The 15,326-nt window shown below is 44.3% G+C and overlaps 1 protein-coding gene across 12 annotated transcripts in view; it reads right to left on the bottom strand.

Moving 5' to 3' along the window:
• The window catches only part of LOC121917114 (RNA-binding protein Musashi homolog 2-like), a 911,933-nt gene that overhangs the window by 29,546 nt on the left and 867,061 nt on the right, over nucleotides 1–15,326 (bottom strand). For 4 of the 12 annotated variants that reach the window (XM_042442806.1, XM_042442803.1, XM_042442812.1 and 1 more), the window contains exons 6-7: nucleotides 13,950–13,973; nucleotides 11,921–12,040 (exon numbers count right to left, since the gene is read on the bottom strand). In XM_042442806.1, coding sequence (XP_042298740.1) covers nucleotides 11,921–12,040; nucleotides 13,950–13,973 — 144 coding nt within the window. The remainder of the gene's footprint in view (nucleotides 1–11,920; nucleotides 12,041–13,949; nucleotides 13,974–15,326) is intronic. The other 8 variants (XM_042442815.1, XM_042442807.1, XM_042442813.1 and 5 more) reach the window with 3 other exon arrangements.

Raw genomic sequence — 15,326 nt, 5'->3', positions numbered from 1 at the left:
CTATTACGGGAAGAAATGGGCCAAACCGTACGATTTGGAAATAGGGAAATGATCAAAGAAAGGGAACTGTGGTGCAGACAGTCTGGATAATGGCAAATAAATCACTGCCAGGGCCTAATCCAATCCTGATAGTGCATCAAGGATCACATTTGGACTTTGAATAGCGCAAAGGTCTGGGTTTCACGCTGACTACGAACTATGTATTTTTCACTGTGAAGAAATCAGATGCCAAATATGTATAGGTCTCTGGCTGTATAAAGAGCTTTCTGGACTCCCACCATCTTTGTGATTGAAGGCATCTCTGTTTTCATCCCTAGAGAAACTGAGCCAGAAAGACAGAACTCATTGCATTCAAGAGATTCTTTATTGATCTAGATTTATACGCAACTGACTCTCTGAACAGCTCAAGGCAGCCCAGCTATGATTCCCAATGAGATCCTAATCTCCACTAGGCCTGACCCACTTAGACTTCAGAAATCCCTCAAGCCAACTTTCCAGGAGCCTTGTAGGGATCTGAACTCAAGTTGACGTCTAGATCCCAGGAGTCTAATGGATCACAAAGGGTTTCCACAGCTTTTTGCCCTGAGTCAAAACCTCTCCCAAGATGTCCCTGAACATTGTTCAGATCAGGATAAGAATAGATAAGTACCATGAGGTAGAGAGAGGGAAGATCTCATTTGCCAAGCCTTGCTCTATTGGGGGAAAACTGAGTTACACGAAGCACCTATTCCAGGCCGTGCTTAGAATGGAGTGAAATTTATTCATGGAGGTGAGAACCTTTGGTGCTCCTTGAATACAATTAGTCCGTTTGGATCCCAAGGCAGTTCAGGAGGATGCGGAGCATGGAAGCCCCTCGGCAAGTCAGAGCGTTTGCCCATTGAAAATAACTCCACTGATGAAGAGACCATTAAAAGTTAGCGACTACGTTCATTAAAGACAAACCGATGCCCTCCTTAGGTTTGCACTCCTGAGCTGGTCACTAATTGCATTGGAGATGATTTATCAAGTGCCTTGGATTTCCTAATACGAAATAAGTGATTAAAAGCGGCTCTGTTTTACCCACAACAGAGTCGAGTAAAATGATGGCAGCCAGGGGTCAGAGCATGGCTGTGGCCAAGTCTGACCATTTATGAATTTAGAGGAAGTCCCAGCATGCTCCACTTCTAAGAGAAAGAAAATGATGCCTGCAATCGGAGAAGACAAAACAGGGGTGGGCTAGCTGGACGTCTCAGATGATGCTCAGAGGTACCCGGCTTTTATACTACGTACATTTTTTCCAAATGATCATTGATGAATGCGGGACTCCAAAAACTGAATGGATATTGTTCTAATTCCTTTCGGAAAAGTAAAAAAAAAGGTAAAGATAGTCCCTTGACATGAATGTCTAGTTGTAACCGACTGTTGGGGGCAATGCTTATCTCCGTTTCTAAGCCGAAGAGCCAGCGTCGTCCAAAGACGAATCCATTGCTCATGTAACCGGCATGACTGCACCGAACGCTGTTACCTTCCCACCAAAGTGATACCTATTTATCTACTTGCATTTGCATGCTTTCCTGGGTCCAGTGTACCTATGGAAACTCTTTGAAATTCATGAGGTCACCATAAGTCAACAGGCGACTTTAAGGCCTGCAGCCACACAACAGAGGAAAGTATATACTCATAGGAAAGTGATAAGAGATACAACTGAAGGGAGGAAACCGGTGGTGTCACTAGGGTTGGGGTCACCTCCCCATGGCCTCTTCCCATACCACACCATGCAGAATCCTTTGTCATGTTTTTTGTACAAATGTGACTCCTAAATAGCAATTCCCATATAACGCTGAATGCAACGGTAGCAGATGAGGCATAAACAACTAGCAAAATTAAAATTATACGTCCCTCCACGTTTGCTGGGGTTAGGGGCACAGAATGTGGAAAAAACACAAAAGACACAAATAACAAAAACACTATGTTTTGACCTGAGAGAACACCTCTCTAGGAATCTCTAGGTCCTCCAGTGCAACTCTGTGGTCAACATCTGCCAGACACTGACCACAGAATTGTGCTGGAGGAGCTACAGATGCCTAATGAAGTGTTCTCTCTAGGAACCTCTATCTCCTTCAGTGTGACTTTTGGTTCAAGTTGTGCTGGAGGACCCAGATATTCCTAGAGAGAATATATGAATAAAACCCGTGCATAATCAAATCCGCAAAAGTCAAAGCTGCAAATGTGGAGGGACCAGTGTACCTATAAATTACAATAAGCACAGCCTAAGTTTATTACGTTTGCATTGTTTCATGTCATTAAAGTGAAGGTTTGGTAAGATGTAATGTTTTTAAAGAAAATGATAAAAGAGTAAAATTTTAAAAAACAAAACCTGAGTCCTCTCCTTTCTCCTTCCTCTGAGCCTCACTTCACTCATGTCTACTCTTCTCCTGAGCTCCAGCATTTTAAAAGGTTACAAAGGAATGCCACAGAGCATTTATGCCAAAAAGTAGACATTTGGGAATCAGGGATGTCACCCCACTTAAGGTGCCACCTGGTGAGGCACACACTCCCTGCACCCCTTCAGTGATGCGCCTGGCTTTCAGATCAATGAGTATTATTACTGAGTGCCTTCAAGTCATTTCTGACTTATGGTGACCCAAGGGCTAACCTATCATGGGGTTTTCTGCACCTTGGGTCAGGAACTATATGACCTGGATTCCAACACCTATTGTGGTGCCAAGATTGGGAACTGCTGGGTGAGAAGGACAAGTGGTCAGCCTTGGTATTAGATGGCTTTGTGTGTTTATATACCTATGAGTATATAACAGTAACAGAATCCATGCTTTGCATGTAGACTCAGTCCCCAGCATCTCTTGATAAAAGGAGAAGGTTGTGGCTTATCTACTCTGTTACCTGCAAAAGATCCCAGGTTCAAGCCTTGGCATTTCTAGGTAAGTTTTTTATGGGTTTTTTGGCCTATGTGACCATGTTCTGGAAGAATTTATTCCAGACGTTTCGCCAGCATCTGTGGCGGGCATCTTCGGAGCAGTGTCAGGAATAAACTCTTCCAGAATACGGCCACCTAGTCTGAAAAACCCACAAAAAGCTATGGATGCTGGCCATGAAAGCCTTCGACTTCACATTTCTAGGTAAGGTTGGGAAAGACTGATCCGAAACCTTGGAAAGCTGTTGCTCATCGGTGTAAATAATCTAGCAGATTTTGATGTTCCTTGTAAAAGATATCCAGGTGGGACAGATGAGACAAGACAGACAAATGGCCTTACTCTTCCTTACAAACTTACAAGCACAGCAAATTATACACAAATTCTGCCCATCAATCGGCTGACCTGGCTGATCTTATGGACAATACATGCTATAGTCTAGTCTCGCCAGCCAAGCAAACAGAAGTACAAAAGCATCTTCTTTTTAACCCAAGATAGCATCAAATTTAGGAGCTGCACTAAGATGTAAGGTCCATTCAGTGAACCTCCAGCTTCCGTAAATGCCAGCCTTTCCAGAGTTACTGTGGTACGGTAAAACATTTGCTTTCCCCCCAGGTTACACTGCCTTTGAGGACTGGGTGACCTGGATTAAATTTTCTGTACTTCTCAGCTGGTATAATAATAATTTTTTAAAGTATCTGGGCCTTCCTCTTGGCAACCGTCCCCGGCTGTAAAGAAAATCAAAGCGGCACTTCAAAACGTGGCTGCAAACCCTCCTGCCATCATTCTGTACACAAGGCCCCAATCTTTTTTTGGCAAAATATTATTACCGCCATGTGCAAACAAGAGAGGCGCTTAATGGCAAGACTAAATATTTGAAAGTACTAGAGTTAAGTGTACAATGTGGTATTGCTGCTTCCCGTGCAGTTTTCTGTTTTGCTAAGCTTGGTATCCATGGCCTGCTTAACTGCCCTCCTTTGCACATTCAACAGTGGGCCACCTTCCTCCTAGTAGACTGCTTCTTAAAGAGCAAATTATATATCTCCTACCCTCCGACATTTTGCAGACGAGAACACAAGCAGCACCAGGGTGTTGTCAAGATGGAAAAAGTTGTTAAGGAGGAGGAACAGAACCGGAAAGCAGCAGTTTGCTTTTGCCTGAACCTACTGGGAAGGGCAAGACTCCAGCCCTTTCCCTCCTCTCTCCCCTTGCAAACTACTTTTTGCAGCCCTTAAAAGAAAAATTGTGACATTTTAAAAGCAACTGGGGAAAAAAGAGGAATGACAGGGGACTATTTGGGACCGGCTCTGCCAAACTGGGACAGCTGCAGAGATCTTCAGTGCACAACAGTTATAATCTTATAGTAATGACAACTGAAGCGTCAGACAAAAATTAAGGGGTGGTATGTGCTTGTCATTAGAAAATGGGAAAAGGTGGGGTTTAGTGTGTTTTTTATGGTCTACAGAAGAGATATATGCTCCCTCCTAACTGCACATTGATGTTATATTTAAGGTTTCTCCAGGACCATATGCTGAGTCTGTTCCGCTTTAACAGCCCAGACTGAGCATGCGCCGTAAACGGAACACGCTCCAAACTGGAAATGCCTCTTCAAGCAAAACCTTGTCTTTTTGGGTAGGCAATCTACTCTCAGCAGGGTAGGCGCTGACAAAACAGCAGCCGCCACAAAGCAAACGTAATGTGGCATTCAGGACCGGAATTACCAGATGCCATCCCCTATATCCACGGTCGCTCATTTGGAAAACAATTCAGAGAAGCTGAGTACGGAAAACTAAGTGTAAAAAAGAAAGAAAGGAATTTTTAAAAAGGCAAAAAAGAAAGAAAATTTGCTGGCTTGATGGTGAAAATGGTGAAACCTGTTCTAGGGAGATTGAATATTGGCAGTTCATGAAATGTTCGGTCATACTTGAAGGGAAAATAAAAATAAAAATTGTCCTAAAACCCTGCAATGTGGGAGGAATGGATACAAGTTGTGACAAGCGCTGGGTTTGCGGTATAGCCAAATGTGCGTTAGGATCTAAAACCAATTCCCTTGTGCCTTGGTATAGTCGGTCATTGTACATACACTCCGTGACTGAGCTCTCCAGCAGATGGCTTTTCTGCTCCGCCAGCCTCCAAAGAAGGACTCAGGCTCTAATGCAGAATATCGAAAGAGTTAATGCTTTGCGGGGGAGCCATGTTTGTACAATGCTCGCTGAATGAAACATGGCCCAAACCTCGAGACACTTACGTATGAGTAACTCCCACTGGCTTACATGTGGGGACGACTCGCAAGTAAGTGTATTTAACAGGGGAAACGGGGTCTCTCCATTTTTCGTGAATAGCAGGCAAAATGGCGGACGAGCCAATTTAGCTATCCCTGCCAGAGCACACATCGCTCTCGCAGAAGAGTGTGTTGCTTGAATTTGGGTAGGCCAAAGTTTGGGCATCAATGGGCATTGCGCTAAGGATCGAGATGTTTACTAGAGCTCTGCACAGGCAAGGCCTAAGCTTCCAGTCAAACCACTGCTACGCTCCCGGCCGCCATGCTCTTTCGAGTCGACGTGAACCTATATAATATCAACTCAACAATGCATGTTCTACAACTACGTCTACTGCTACCAGGTACGACTACTACAAAAGGGCATGCATTTAGTTCAGTCCCACAGATACGAAGAACAGGCAAAGGGGGGGAAAGATGTGAGATGTTTTGTTTTATGAACGACACGTGTTTTGTTGTATTGAGTAAGGGGGAAAGTAATAAAAGGAAACAAAAGAGAGAAAAGTGTACAAAAATAAAATGAAATAAAATATAAAACCAAACCAATAATAATAATAATAATAATAATAATAATAATAATAATAGAGACATTTGTCAAGAGTTGGATTATGAGTCGTTCCTGGAACCGTTTCGTTTGAACAAGCAAAAAAAAACATGCAACCAGCTGCTACTAACAAGAAGCTGGACACAGAGAGAGGATTAATAGGTGTTGGACAAACCTTCCTGCTGAGCGTGCCAAGGAGAGTGTTTGAGAGGAGTGCACGTCCCAGTGTAAGAGAGGCCGGCAAGAGCGCCTCAGAGACCCCCTCTCTCACAGCAGCCCCAACCAAGCAAGAGAGAAAACAACAAGAACATAACTTGCTCACACTCACCAACAAGGTCAGTAGCTCATGTTATGAGATTTGTTCATAGCCGGCAAGTTTAAAGGACAGTAAGGCTCTGCGGAAGCTGGGATTGGAGACGTGGCCATGGGAGCTCTAGGTAGTGCCCTTTCTTTTGGGGGGAATTTTCATTGCTTTGCTCTTAGAGATGGCCAAACAAGTGGACTCTGGTGATGGCCAAGCGAGTAGACCTCCTCTGGCCAGGAGGAAGACTTTTCTGGCTGTTGGGATTCTCCAGCCAAGTGGGAGGTGAAGTTCCTAAGGATCAAGTATTGGAGATACCTTGCAAGTCCCCACCCTTGTTTTTTTTAGCCAATTCCAAATCTGCATGAAATCCCACAACTTTGTCATAGCAAAGTATCAAACTGAACTGTCAAGGAATGCCCTGGCATGGGCACCACCGTCAAAAGAGTGGAGGAACGGATGGGTACCACAGTCAAGGGAGTGGAAGAACGAATGGGCACCACTGTCAACAGAGTGGAGGAACGGATGCACCAACCCTCCACCAGATACCCAGGTTAGTTGTGAAGCAGGTGCTACAAATGGAGACCACACACGCCAGTGGTTCCCAAACTTTGGTCCTCCAGATGTTTTGGGCTTCAGCTCTCAGAATTCCTGACTGTTGGTGGGGCTTCTGGGAGCTGAAGTCCAAAACATCTGGAGGGCCAAAGTTTGGGAACCACTGACCTAAACCATTCACATCCATTGTGCATATGGACTTCCAGATGGACCATCTGCTCCACACACTTCCTTCAGCACATGGGTGAAGAATAGTTTCAAAGGGTGATTCTATATCTGTGGTTCTCCAGATGTTTTGGACTTCAATTCCCAGAAGTCCCAGTCAATATGCTCATTGTTCAGGAATTCTGGGAGTTGAAGTCTCAAAAAATCTAGAAGACCAAAGGTTGAGGACCACTGTTCTATAGACTGCCTCAGGATTAGTGGCTGGTCTTGGGCCACAAGAAGCAAAACAAAACAAGTGTATTTAAAATCTCCTGGAAGAATGATCAAACCTGTCTTGGTTATATTCTGCTAGTAAAGGGCTCAGATGGCCCCACAATTCCCCTCCTTACAAACAATTTTGGAAACATGCAGAGAGGTACATGCATGTCAAACCAAACGGGGATGTCGACATGCGCATGAGATCTGTGCATGCTCAGGACTAGGACAAAAGTGTGGTATTGATAGTAAAACTGTCTCGGAGGCGCCTGTTACAAAGCACAGGCCATCATGTGAATGTGGCTCAGGTCCTGATTTGTTAAAAAGAACCTCAAAACTACGCAAAACATTGTTGCTGAAAAGGCTGGGCTTAGACGGAGAGTTGCAATTTCCTCATCGACAGTGTGATTTTAACCTGCTACAGATTAATCTGCTACTGTGTGTAGTATTTACACACAGTAGTTGTGAGATTGGCTGGCCCATTATGTGGTTACACTGATCTAGTTCACACTGAACCTCTATATTCTTCCATGTTGGAAGAGTGACAAGTGTTTGACTTTTACAGAACGTCCACCACCATAGTCAAAGAGTTTCTTATAACCCAGAGACTACTGATATAAGAGAAAGTTGCATCCAGGAGCATCACTACAGGGGTGTGGATATGTGGACCACACCAGTAACAGTTGGTGTGTGTGTGTGTGTGTGTTCATCTCAACCCCAAGCCAAGGTGCTTCCGCAAAAGCAGAGAAAATGCCGCTATTGCAGAGTGTTGCCCCATCATACCTGCTATCTCACTGCCTCACACTCCCTTGGAGATGGGACCCGAGTCTAAACACAACATTCATTTTGTGTTTCATATGTACCTTTATACACATAGCCTGAAGTTACTTTTATACAATACTTTTCATACTTAACAAAGTGTATTTATACTGAATAATGAGGAAACAAACATTTTGGTTTTGGGAGCATTTCGTATTTAGGAATTATTATTATTATTATTATTATTATTATTATTATTATTATTAATTAGGTATAAGGGAGACTCAACCTATGTAGTCTTACATGTGGGCCCTAATAATAATAGTAATAATAATAATAATAATAATAATAATAATAATAATAATGCATAGTTTTTTTGCTTTTTTCAGGCTATGTAGCCATGTTCTAGAAGAGTTTATTCCTGACGTTTCGCCTGCATCAGTGGCTGGCATCTTCAGTTTCTTTGCATCTGTTTCTCTGATGATTGCAGCCACAGATGCTGGTGAAACGTCAGGAATAAACTTTTCTAGAACATGCCCACATAGCCCCACAAAAGCCAGCCATGAAAGCCTTCGACTTCACAATAACAATGCAGCTATTTCCATTTGTTTCCCCCCACATCTGCAAAGAATCAGGCCCGAGCCCTAGTAACATGAGATGGACTCCTGGACACATTTTACTATCAATGCCAGTTCCCTTTTGATGGAAGTGGATGCAAGTGGACCACCATTCCATAACCAAAGAGTTGAAACCATTTCTGTACACTAATGTACAATTCCTTCCTCCTGAACTGAGAAGTGGGGCAAATCTGTATGGGCAGAGATTGTTTCAGGGGAAAAGAAACAGAAGAGAAGGGTACCGTACTGCTCTTTAGACTTGCCATAATATGTTGGTGTTAATTTCGGGTTAGATGTAGTTTTGTATCACAAAGTTAATTTGTTCTTTTTAAAAAAGGATCCAAAGAAAACCAAGTTTCAAAATAAAATAAATATATCTCTAGATAAACAACCAAACGATACCAAGCAGAGAAATCAGATGGTGCCCAGCTCAGTTGTGTTGGGCACCAACATCACTCTGATTAAAACAAAGGTCAACATTTGGCGGGACCCTCAGTTTTACTAGGAGCAAACTTATCATCTCTATTTATAATAACAACTGGTTCTAAACTGGAGTAAAGTATGGGGAAGGGACATGGAAAACTGTCCGTTCCTCTTCTAATCATTGATGAAATCTTTTTCCTCCCCAAGGCAGAAAAGAAAAAGTAAAAGTAAAAGAACAAAAACCGAAATGAATATTCCTGTCACTGTCTAGCAAGTCGCACACCTTGCCCCCTCTGGACTTTTCCTACCTAGCCTAACATTAAACTGCTACGGATGATCCTTTGTAGCTCCGCAAGCAGTGCCAGTTTGCATGGAACGGAGTTCTCCAACCATCTCACTTTGGATCCTAAAGAATGGTCTTCCCCGCCCCAAAATCCACTGGGGGCACATTAATGTTGAGGAGCCCTTTTCCACCTCGGGGACCTTTGGATGACGTTGGTGCAAAGAGGCCAGAGGCGCCACACCAACGAATGAGTGTCATCATGAGAGAGCTGAGTAAAACAGTTACCGCCAACTTCTTTGCTCCTTGTCTCACCGAGGACCGAATCTGGCCGGGGAAATTTGGGCCCATGGATGCCGCTCGCCAATCCGTTTCCCCACTCCCGCATCCGACAACCCACTTAATATTAGCAAGAACAAATGGCTGAGGAACGCACAAGACAGGATACAGAGATGAGCAAGCAAGATAAAGACTGGGGAGCAAGTAGACCCACTGAGAAAGCCGGCAAAGTCTGCCTTTTGTCCTTGCTCTGTCTTTCGGGTTCAGGATTGCTGACAAGCAAACGCGGCAAAAAAGGAGGCACTGGTAAGTCTTAACAGCCCACTCATGACTGAATTGAATGCTCAACGATACCAATGGGGTAGTTAGCTTATCTGTAAATTGATCTCCGGTCAATAAAGTAATGGCTGGACTCCCTCCTCCGAAAGGAGATGGAAGCAAGTGGAGCTTTGTAGAGGTGGATGCGAAAGCAAAGGGTCGCCATTTCTCACGGAAGTCAAGCCAGAGTTTGCAGCAGGTAACAAAAGTGGAAACATTATTTTGTTTTTAAAAGATGCCTGGAAAAGGTTACGTTCTTCTGCAGAAGTCTAAATGCACCTGAGGAAGTAGACTGAAGTCTAGGAAAGCTCATGCTGCCAACTTCTTTCTATCAGTGAGTCTTAAAGGTGTTACAAGATCTCTCTGCATACTGATTCTACAGACTATCATGGCTAAATCTTTGACTTCTTCTGATTTCTCCATGGGATAATCTTTACTATTCTAGATCGCATTCAGGACCTCTGTTTTCCCACTACAGAACTATTTAAACCTCATGCCAACACTATGGTTTGTGTTAGCCGTAGTTATGGGCCCAAACCATGGTTGGTGCTTTGAAACGTATAATCCAGCCATGGGTGAGAGCCGTTGGGACTTTGGCATGGAACAGGATTTCATCCATTTCCTAACTGGGGTTGAATTTGGAATTCCTGACCCCTTGAGAAATTTTTGCATGTAGAAAAAAAGCATGTTGAAAGTTCCCACAACTTGTTCTTGGCACAATGTAAACTACAGAGGTTTAAAAAAAAATCTGTACAAGAGTTTGAGAAACTGCAGATTTGCCATAAAAAAACCCCTACATTATAGTTTTTTGTTGGTTTTTTGGGCTATGTGGCCATATTCTAGAAGATTTTATTCCTGATGTTTCGCCTGCATCTGTGGCTGGCATCTTCAGGTGAAACATCAGGAATAAAGTCTTCTAGAACATGGCCACAAAGCCCGAAAAACCCACAAAAAACTATGGATGCCAGCCATGAAAGCCTTCGACTTCACCAAGTCTACACTCATAGTATTTTCACTATGCACGGACAACATTGGATTGACTGAAGCAGCAGCCTTCGCTGGTTGGAAGGTTGCACAGTTGCCTTTCTGGGATGAAAAGCTGTGCTGTTTTCTGAGCAAGCTGTGCAACTCTTGTAGGGAAATACTGTAGGAAAAATTGCCATGCTTCCTGCACGGAAAACTTGCATTTTGCAAGATTTGTGTGTAAAAATGTTATTGTCTACGAGGAATCTTTTTAGAGCATCTCTCTGTGAAAGCTGGAGGTGGTGAATCCGTTCCAGGCTGGACTCTAAAAGAACCACTCAAGTTGCTAAACTTGTTTAGGGGTAAGGTTTAGTACCCTGGATAACTACAGTAAAGTTTAGGACCAAAACCCATTGCAGATTTGACCCTGTGAAAACAGAAGCCATCACCCACCATTGGCACTCTCTAGTTTAACAATATTTTTAGCTTTTGCATGAATTTAATCCAAATCAAAGAGGAATTTTAGCTATGTTTAACTGTTACAGGTCACCGTGAGCTCTCAGTTGGGAAAATGGTGGAATATTACTACTACTACTACTACTATTGGTGGCCTGTGGTCCAAGCAGGGAAGATCCTTCATCCTTGTGGCAGGATAAAGTGCCTCTACCATACATCAGACGCCTGTCAAATAATGTCACATGTATTTCATACATGAGGACCGAGATTCAGCTCACTTCCCTAGCAACTGAGGAGTGAACAGTAGAGGAAGGACTGCATTGTTAGCCCTGTGCAAACCATCCAAGGGCGCACTGTACAATTATAACACTTTGATCCCAGTTTAACTGCCATAGCTCCATCAAATAGAGGCCTGGGATTTGGACTCTACTGAGGGATTACTCTCTTGAATTACAGAATTAGAGCTCTAAAACCCAGGACTCAATAGGATGGAGCCAGGACACTCAGTGATATAACTGTGTAGTGTGGCTTGCGCCATGAGAAATGAAGCCTTTTACTACCCTTTGCGTTGGTGCTTTTAAATAAACGGTCCACCCTACAGCTCCACGGGGTGTTTTGGAACGTGTGGTCGGACAGCCTATCTATGGCTTGAAGACTCATGGACTCTGCTTGTTGTATTTGGTTTTTGCTGGCTGGGTTCCCTCCCCGCAATGCTGCCTTCCCGCATCCCCGCACCCGGACCCCGAGGGAAGCGTGAGGAAAAATCAAAGAGCGTGATGGACAGCTGCAGCCACACAGAATACCGACAGAGCTTTTACCTGGCCCTGCATTCTGAGGGTATGCCATGTAGCCGCCTCTTCCACGGCCCCCCCTACCTGATCCTCTTGCCGCTGCCACTGCCGCCGCCGCTACTGGTCCGTAGGCTGCCGCCGGAAAACCTGGCCATGGGGAGAAATGAGATGGGTAAGAAGAAAAATGCGACGGACAGCCGGCATAAAAGAGGTAAGCAAGAGAGAGGGTGCAAGTAGGCACACCTATATATACATATGTGGTGACCTGTAGCGTTTGGGGTTTTGCAATCAATTAAAATGGCAGCTCCTCCAGGTCTGCCGCAAGGGAAGGGGATACACTGATGTTACAAGGGCCCTCTAAGGCCTTCTCCAACTCAGAGCAACCGCCTGACCCATTCCAGCTTTGCAAAAGCTTTGCAAAAACTGTGAATGTAGAAAACAACTCCACTTGGGCCAAGGGAAGGATAACCTTCAGAAACTCTGGCTTCTTGTTTATTAGTTGTTGTTTTGAAGGCAAAAGCAATACCGAATGGATCCGGTGGGACATGCCCTAGCTACGGAGGCACAAGGGGACTGGTGGAAATATTTCCTGGCTTCTGTCTGGTTTCGGCAAGGAATGCTTGTTAAGTTGCCCAAGTTTAGAAATGAACTCCATTTCTAGGGCATCCACTTAAAATGAGAGGTGGGTTTTTAACCCCTTCTGCCACATCCAGATCCTTCTCTGGTTTGGATTAAATTCGGAGCCAGAGAAAAACGCTCAGATTTCTCCTCTGCTTGGGTGTGTCAGCCATCCCCAAACACTCCCTTAAACAAAGTGGAGGCGGAAAGAGCAGCGGAGGTATGTGGGGAACCATAGGTTACATCTACACTGCAGAATGAAGGCAGTTTGACACCGTGTTCACTGCCACTGCTCAATGCTAGGAAATTCTGGGATTTGTAATTTTGTGAGTCCCCCCTCCGTATCCACCTATTCTTTATCCACCGATTCAAGCAGTCGCAGCTTGAAGATGTTCCAGCAATATATAAATTCCAAAAAGCAAACCTTGATTTTGCTGTTTTATGCAAGGCTCACCATTTTACTACCCAATTGTATTTAATGGGACTTGAATATCCGCCGATTTGGTATCCACAGCAGGTCCTGGAACCAAAAGGCAGCAAATACCAAGGGTCCGCTGTATTTAGTCTTTTCTATTAGAGAGCTCTGTAGCCATGGCCGATAGAGTAGTGTCAAACTGGATTAATTCTGCAGTGTGGCAGCAGCCACAGAGGAATATATGCCCCTTTTTATTTTCTCCATTGGGTTCTCAACCTGTTGCAGACTGGATGGAGGGGAATATGGCGGATGTACCTCTTTAGTTGTGGGGAGGAATGGCATCAGCCCTCCATGCCTTTCCCCTGTAGCTATTTTAGAAGCACTCAAAATTAAATTTAATGTAGGAGCTGCCCTCTCTTCCCCAATTGCTTCCACTGCCATTCCAGTTCCTAAGCAATTTGAGCATTAAGAAAACCTAGGATGGAGGGACAGGTATTGTGGGGCTGGCAGGGACACCCCTGGAAGAAAGAGTGGCACAGCAAAGATGGGCAGGGGCTATTTGCCCCCTGTGCTCTTAGACCTAGCCAGAAAAATGACCCGCATTTTTCCGATCCCTTCCCAAATAACTCAGGCAATTTTTGCGTTAATTTGAAGCAAACGTCAGAGAGCTTGCCTATCTTTTTGATTGCCAATTCCGGTTGTGAAGACAAGAGGAAAGGACACACACTTCGCAGCGAACGATTAAACTACTTGCAATTTATCATTACGAAAACAGAAGCCAAAGGCCATGAAACAAAGAAAAGAGGGAGAGAAAAAGAGACAGAAAGTCTTGAAATGCAGGGGGAGAAAGAGGAAACTAGATACGGAGATCCAAAGAGCTTAGCCAACTACAAGCCTACTACCTCTAGTTCTATCACCGTAGCTACACATATTGCTACTGGAGGGGAGGGGACACTGAGTAACAGAAGTGACAGGCTAAAGTGTCTCTAAACTACTGTAAAATATCAATGAAGAGAGACATACTTGCATTTAAATATGGTAATAGGGCTGTTGGGGGGAAAAAGAGTCCAGGTAAATAAATGCAGAGCTCTCTCCCCCCCGCTATCCTCAGAGCCACCTCCCGCCTCTGCAAAATAAAACCCCATTTGCTTATTAGATGGCTAATCCCATTTGGATTTAATGCGGGGGTTAAGTGGCATGCTCATCCATGGTGGCGCTGAATGGGTACCACGACTGGAGGGGCTGGATGGGAAAGTGAGGGATACGGCTGGCAGAACTGCGGCCAAAGCGGCATCAAATGGGTTCAACATGTCCACTGCACCGGATGGCGTGAGGATCCCCTAATCCATGGCCAACTGCTCACAGACGTTGCCAACATTTGATGGTGGCCCCTGTTTTTTTGGGAAGGTTGTGTTAGGCTTCAAGACAGTAGTCACCCTGAGCAATGGGGAAATGGACGGAAGGTAACCATGATGGGAGATAGTGGAAAAGGCAAGGAGGTTCATGGGGATACTTAGGAAAGGGCAGGGACTGAGGGCTTTTGTTGGATAGCAATAGCAATAGCATATACATTTCTATACCACTTATCACTCTCTAAGCAGTTTACAATTTCTAAGCCAATTGCCCCAAACAGGCTCTCGTTTCACTGATATACAAAAGGATGGAAGGTTGAGTCAACTTTGGAGCCCTTGGGATTGAACTCACAACCTTGTGGCCGCGGTACCGGCATTTAACCACTGCGTCGCTTTTGAAACTCAGTAAACAAGAGTGGACCCTTCCCATTGCAGGGGTAGGGTTATGCCCCCCCCCACAGTTGGCAAAAAATGCAGATGGTTGCACACCGTATTATTCAATGGCAGCAGCATGTGTGTGGATGTGTCACTGCCTCTTCATGCATGCACCGCCATTGAATAGCATGGGGTGAGGTAAAAAGTGGTCAAATGCACAGATCGCTAGCCCACCGAACCAAACCCCAGTGGATACCAAGGGTCCACTGTACTTGATGCTACACATTTTCCCCTGTATATTTGTATTGTTGTTTGTTATGTGTCTCCAAGCTGTTTCTGACTGACGCACATTCCATCAAGTACTTACACGGAGAACCGAATGATAAATCCATTAATAAGCACCACTAGAGAGTCAACCCTACTTTAGTGCAAAGCAAAAAACAAAAAAGTATCTTACAATGCCAGCAAGATTAAGGAAAGAAATGACCCCACTTTCTCATACTTCACCAACAAACCTTTCACTCTCATTATGGAATGAATGGTCACAGACCAGTAGCTTACTCAAAGGACCTTTTCCTTGCTGAACTGTTGATGGAATTATTCATTTGTAAGGTTCAGCAACTGCTTTGCATTGGGAAAAGCATGGCATGGTACTAATAAAATTATATCAGGC

Source organism: Sceloporus undulatus, chromosome 11 (assembly GCF_019175285.1).
Source record: "Sceloporus undulatus isolate JIND9_A2432 ecotype Alabama chromosome 11, SceUnd_v1.1, whole genome shotgun sequence".
Taxonomy (NCBI): domain Eukaryota; kingdom Metazoa; phylum Chordata; class Lepidosauria; order Squamata; family Phrynosomatidae; genus Sceloporus; species Sceloporus undulatus.
The sequence above is the reverse complement of the archived record's forward strand: the minus strand, read 5'-3'. Positions and strand labels throughout refer to the sequence as shown.